This window comes from Cyprinodon variegatus, unplaced genomic scaffold (assembly GCF_000732505.1).
Source record: "Cyprinodon variegatus isolate N-32 unplaced genomic scaffold, C_variegatus-1.0 Scaffold1059, whole genome shotgun sequence".
In the NCBI taxonomy this organism is placed as follows: domain Eukaryota; kingdom Metazoa; phylum Chordata; class Actinopteri; order Cyprinodontiformes; family Cyprinodontidae; genus Cyprinodon; species Cyprinodon variegatus.
In genome coordinates, this window is record NW_015151512.1 from 128,502 (window position 1) to 134,116 (window position 5,615).

At 38.0% G+C, this 5,615-nt stretch overlaps 1 protein-coding gene across 1 annotated transcript in view; it reads left to right on the forward strand.

The window, feature by feature from the left end:
* Positions 1 to 5,615, forward strand: part of LOC107101152 (alpha-parvin) — a 46,887-nt gene that overhangs the window by 14,930 nt on the left and 26,342 nt on the right. The window contains exons 2-4 of the mRNA XM_015399943.1: positions 2,059 to 2,148; positions 3,706 to 3,776; positions 4,484 to 4,586. Coding sequence (XP_015255429.1) covers positions 2,059 to 2,148; positions 3,706 to 3,776; positions 4,484 to 4,586 — 264 coding nt within the window. The remainder of the gene's footprint in view (positions 1 to 2,058; positions 2,149 to 3,705; positions 3,777 to 4,483; positions 4,587 to 5,615) is intronic.

The following is a 5,615-nucleotide window of genomic DNA, read 5'->3' on the forward strand; positions in this document are numbered from 1 at the left end:
TGTTTCCATAAGGGGCGGGGCCATATCTGAAACATACATGCAGATGACCTGGTTTCTGATTATGAATCAGCTTTAAGTCATGTTTATTTGATTTTAGCGTGAGGCGATGGTGAGACTTTCAGGTTAGTACTGTTTGGCACCAGACTAAGAAACACTCAACCTTTCTTAAATATATCCTCATGACTGGTAAAGTCTCGTCTTTGTTTCAAGAAAGCAAAAAGTTTAGAGAAGTAGAGTAGGGTGTGTGTTTATTTCTACATATTTAGATGCTCTATTGGATTCAGTGTTATAATAGTCACATCGAGCGAGTGACTGAGGTGGTAATTTGCAAAATAAACCGGATTAGGCACACATCACTGCAAGAATATTCTCACCCCTCTGTGTGATGTGATGCGTGCGCTCCTGCAGACATGCAGGGCGAACGCAACCACTTGTGGATAGTGTTGATTGGGAGGATGTTGTTGTAGTGAGGGTGGAGAAATGCACAGGATGTTCACTCGATGCTCCCAACACACACAGGCAGCAGAGATAGATGAACCCTGATCAAACCTCCTAAGGTATCCGTCACACTGAGAAGAAAGGCATGCTGGGCTTCTGTAGAGCATGCTGGGAAGCAGGAAGCTGCCTGTTAGCTGACGGTGGAGCACTGCTGCTAAAGGTTGTTTATGGAATTGAGGAAACGTTTAGGGAGTTGTCCAAACTGTTGCTGAAGTCGTTGGGAAATAATAAAAATGAATGAAGTTTTAGCCTAAATAGAGCTGTTTTCTTCCTACTTGTCAAATATATGTTTGAACCCCTTCCTGGATGGATTAAGGGGTTCATAATGATACATAATGATACTATTCATACACATTGGGATGTGTGTGGCTGTAGCAGCTCCAACGTCTATGAGCAGCTATTGTTTAACTTGTTACAGTCGCTGTGTTAAGATTTTTTCACCAAAAAGTAGAAGTCCCGCACTTTGAATTGCATTGACGTGCAAGTGTGTAAGATGTACTTTGAATAGAGGATGGTTTTTCCCAACTTTGTGCACAAGCTAAAGTGAGATGAGTGGTTAGTGGTTCAAAGAAGCTATAGTTGGTTATATACTCGCAGATTAAGAAGATTTTATTGGCAAAATGCGTCTAATTTGAAGTTTTTAAGTTTGGGTTCGATATGATTAATTATCTGGCGACATGGAAAAGATGGATGTATGATTAATTGCTCTTAAACACCATAAACAAAAGACGAGATCGATTATTTATGAATAAAAAATAGTATTTTACCATAACAGCAAGCATTTTAACATCTAGTTTACTGTGAAATGTTTTTTTTTTATTCAAATATTTTGAGCAAATAAAGAAAACAACAAAACAAAAACAAAATGTAAAAAAACTAACCCTAAATAAAAAACAAAAAGTAAATAATAAAGAAAACAGATCAATTGTATTCATTCTTATGTGTAAATCTTAATAATTACCATATATATAAAAATTTAATATAGATTATATGGAAACATACAAACACACATAATCGAGTTAGTGAGAACTCGTGTGGAGGAATACTTTAAGAAATACTTTAAGCATTTCATCCGACATGAATTAAAGTGAAAGAAGGACTATCCTGTTGTGTAAATCAGCTGATCAAACTGTTTTTTTAATCCTTTTGTTTTTTATTCCTACAATTGGTATCCCCTCACCATCCTCTGCAGGACTCGCTGGTCTATCACGTTGCCACAGCAGAAACAAACTAAAGAGGAAACTCTAAATAAAACAAAATAACTTTTTTTTTTTTTCTCAATAAACTCTAACAAAGGAAACAAAAATGTTATTTTACGTTTCAACCAAGAAAATTGCTTAATAATCCCACATTTAAGGCTCTAGTTACATCTCTACATCTCTATTGACTCTAGTTACATCTCTACACTTTTGGGATCTGCTGCAAACAAACCAAACATTTTAACTCAAACAGATGTAAAAGTTTGTTAAACTAAACCAAACCTCCTCCTATTCTGTTTATTATCCACTTTACGTTTACTGTTAAATTATTTTGATTTGTTTCTGTATCTCCTTTCCAAAGTAACCGAGCTTCAGGAGGAGGGGATTAACGCCATCAATCTTCCTCTCAGTCCCTCCCACTACGAGCTGGACCCTGAGGACACCATGCTAGGTAACCCACTCACACACTCATGCACGTCTGTAGACGGATGGTATTTATATGCTAAAATATAAAGACTCATAGATATGGAAGAGGATTAGGGACGCTGAAAAAATAAAAAAAGTTGACTGATTTTTAAATTTTATTTTATGGGGAAAAAAGTCAGAATTCTGAGAAAAGTCAGAATTTTTTTTGTCATTTTATACTGAAATAAAAATTTAAAAATCAGTTAACTTTTTTTATTTTTTCAGTGGCCCTAATCCTCTTCCGTACATAGGTGATAACAAAAGCATGCAGATTGTTTACTGATACCGTTACGGTGGTGTTTTGATGCTAACCCCTTGCTCACACTGGCTCCGGTGCGGTTACCGAGCCGACGGAGACCGCAACTCCCGCACACCCCCTCTCACACCGCCCTTTTGACTACGGTGCGGTGCGGCTCTGCGGCTCCGGCAACAGGTCTGGAGATTTAACAGAAGTTCACTTGAGTTCACGTAACTTCACGCGATAACACGGCCCAAATAAGGATATTTGCGAGAGCTTGTTGCGGAGGGCTCCGGCACGCCGCAAGGATAGCTTTCTTGCGGAATTTTCTGCAGCGCCGGAGTGTCTCGGTAACCGCAGCCGGACAGCTCAGCAGCCGGTGAGAGAGGTTAACGTCTTTTTAATTACTTGGAATCACTGCGGCGCCGCACCCACCGCACCGCAACGGTAAGACCGGAGTCGGTGTGAGCCGCACTTTAAATAGCAGTTTATCTTTTTTAATCACATGCATGGTTAACTAAAGAATAAAGATTGAATATGTTTTGCAAAATTTAACAAGGACTTAAAAGTCCAAAGTAACACTTGTTTAGCTATGTAGTTGGTTGTATTGGGAACGCACTCTAAACTTTGACCACCGACTGCAGTGGCTTGTGGAGAAGGTTTACATATAAGTTATGAAGTGTTATTAAAAGAGTTTGTCCCGAGTGATCTCTTCTCAGGGAAAAGAACAGGAGAGATAGAGCGTCGAGGTGCAGACACAGCGACTATCTTTAACAGACAATATACATTTAAGGCCAGGACACACCAATAACAATTTTGCGTCCGATCCGACAGAAAATCATGTCGGTGGAGGTTGTGGTGTTTTTTGCTCATTGAGAGTCAATGGTGATGGTCACACCCGACACGATTTTAAACAAGGAGGCTGCTTAGGTCTGACTTTTATTCGGACTACGCAGCAATTCAGCTGCAATGTCATGGGTCTGACAGGGAGAGACCCGATTTCAGAGTAAAACACATCCGCTTTGGGGGAAAATACAAAATAAAATCTGTTAATCGCTCAGGGAAAGAGTCAATTATGGAGTTGCACGTTTCACACGTCTTTTCCTTCATAATGTGCGGAAACTAGCAGCAACTAATGGTGCTTCGCTGCCCACGGAGGTCAGCTGTACAAATTGAACTATAGTTTTTTCTGCTTTGAACTGCAATCCCATAATTTTCCCAGCATTTACCACAAGATGTTTAGAAACATGAGAAACTGCCTGGATACCAATGAGTCATTAACTTTATATTTGATGTATTCATTAGAGGAGAATGAGGTGCGCACCATGGTGGACCCCAACTCCAAGAACGATCGCAAACTGCAGGAGCTCATAAAGGTCTGGATTTTAAACCTCTGAGTATTTTTAATGTTTTTATATCAGTAGGAGGGCAGTTTAGACCGGGGAACCCCAGGGTTTATGGAGGGCCCAAATATCTCATGAAATACAGAAATGTGAAGGAAATATATGCACTGTGGAATTCAATAAATTTAAAATGTATGTATTTATTTCTCTAATAAATTACTCAAACATTGTTTTTATTATTTTCTAATGAATATTTATATCATTAAAATGTAAAATTGGACATTTAAATGATTGAATATCCCTTGAAATAATCAAAATGATAAAATAAATGATCAATGTTATTTGAAAATCTTCTGAAATAAAAAAGGAATATAATAACTACACTTTATATGTATAAATGAACATGGAGAGGAGTAAATATATGAATTTTCTCAAGGGAGTTTCTGTCTGTTTTATTATTTTTTTTATAGAGGTCACACAGCAGAATAGCAATAACAGATGTCTGTTATTATAAGTTGTTGAACAATAGTAACCATATTTATTTTTTTTTTTCTATTTGTTTTCAGTTTTGATTCAACTGAAAGCTAAGTTGTAATATCTAAAAAATTATTTTTCTTTTTGCTGTTCAGCTCAACAAACGGGTTAAAAACTTTAATACTATTAATTAAATAAATATCTGTACATGTTTCACTTGTCCTTGAATTTGTGATCCAACTTTTCCTTCTTTCTCTGGGATGTAGGTGCTGATTGATTGGATAAATGACGTCCTGGTTGGGGAGAGGATCATTGTGAAGGATCTAGCTGAAGATCTGTATGATGGACAAGTTCTGCAGAAACTATTTGGTGAGAGTCTAAACTCTTTTCTTATCTTACTCTCTAATCTTATTATTTAAATTTTAGGCTTAGGCTTAGATTTATTTGTCATTTTGTATACACAAGTGTAAAACAAAAAGAAATTTAATAAAAAAATTAAATTACAGTATTTTCCAAACTATAGAGCACAACCATAAGCCACGCCCACTAAATGGTTTGAAAAAAACTTGAATTTTACATATATCAGGTGCACCGGGCTATAAGCCAATGATATCTACTGAACTGTCTCCCACCAAACCTGTAGGGGGAGCTCTACATACAGCCCCTAGACAAGGGACCAAGAAGAATGCTAGCTCCCGTTAGCTTGTTGGTTCGCAGCAGTAACAGCTTTTAATAAAAGATGGGGCTTCATCAGCTCTTTGTTTCAGTTCTGCAGAAGTTGAGCCCAGTCTCTTCATTGGTTCTGCAGCTCTAATGCGGCAAATAAATCGTAAAATATCTGAATTCGGGACATTTGTTCTCCGTGGTGCCTGCTGCTAGCATGTTGTACTTAAATGAAAATTAGCTCCTTATTCTTTCATTTCCATCTTTGACTTCCCTCTCTGTCGATTAGGAAAAATCCACAGAAAAGCTGCACCTTCTTATAAGCTGCATGGTTCAAAGGTTTGGGGAACAAAGTAGCGGCTTATAGTCCAGAAAATACATTAATATTTTTTTTTCTTTGGAGGCATTTAATACGGAACAGCAACCCAGCAGTAATGCCGGTGGGGAAAAGTTGGGATTCAGCCCAATGGCGTAACAACACAAAATAGGCCCGTAAGCAACATTATCTGGGTGGACCCCTTATGACTTACAACATGTGATAAAGGTTCAGGATACGGCGACAGTTCCATAAATCAGCCAAGAAGATACAATTATGCAAATCTGCGCACCTTGAGTGGAACCATTGGTGACAGCGCACCACCACATGTTCTTAAGTTCTTATCGAACCCAGGTGGGTTTAAGAGGAATTTTTCTCACCATTACGTCTGCAAAGAGACGTCCTAATGGACAATTACA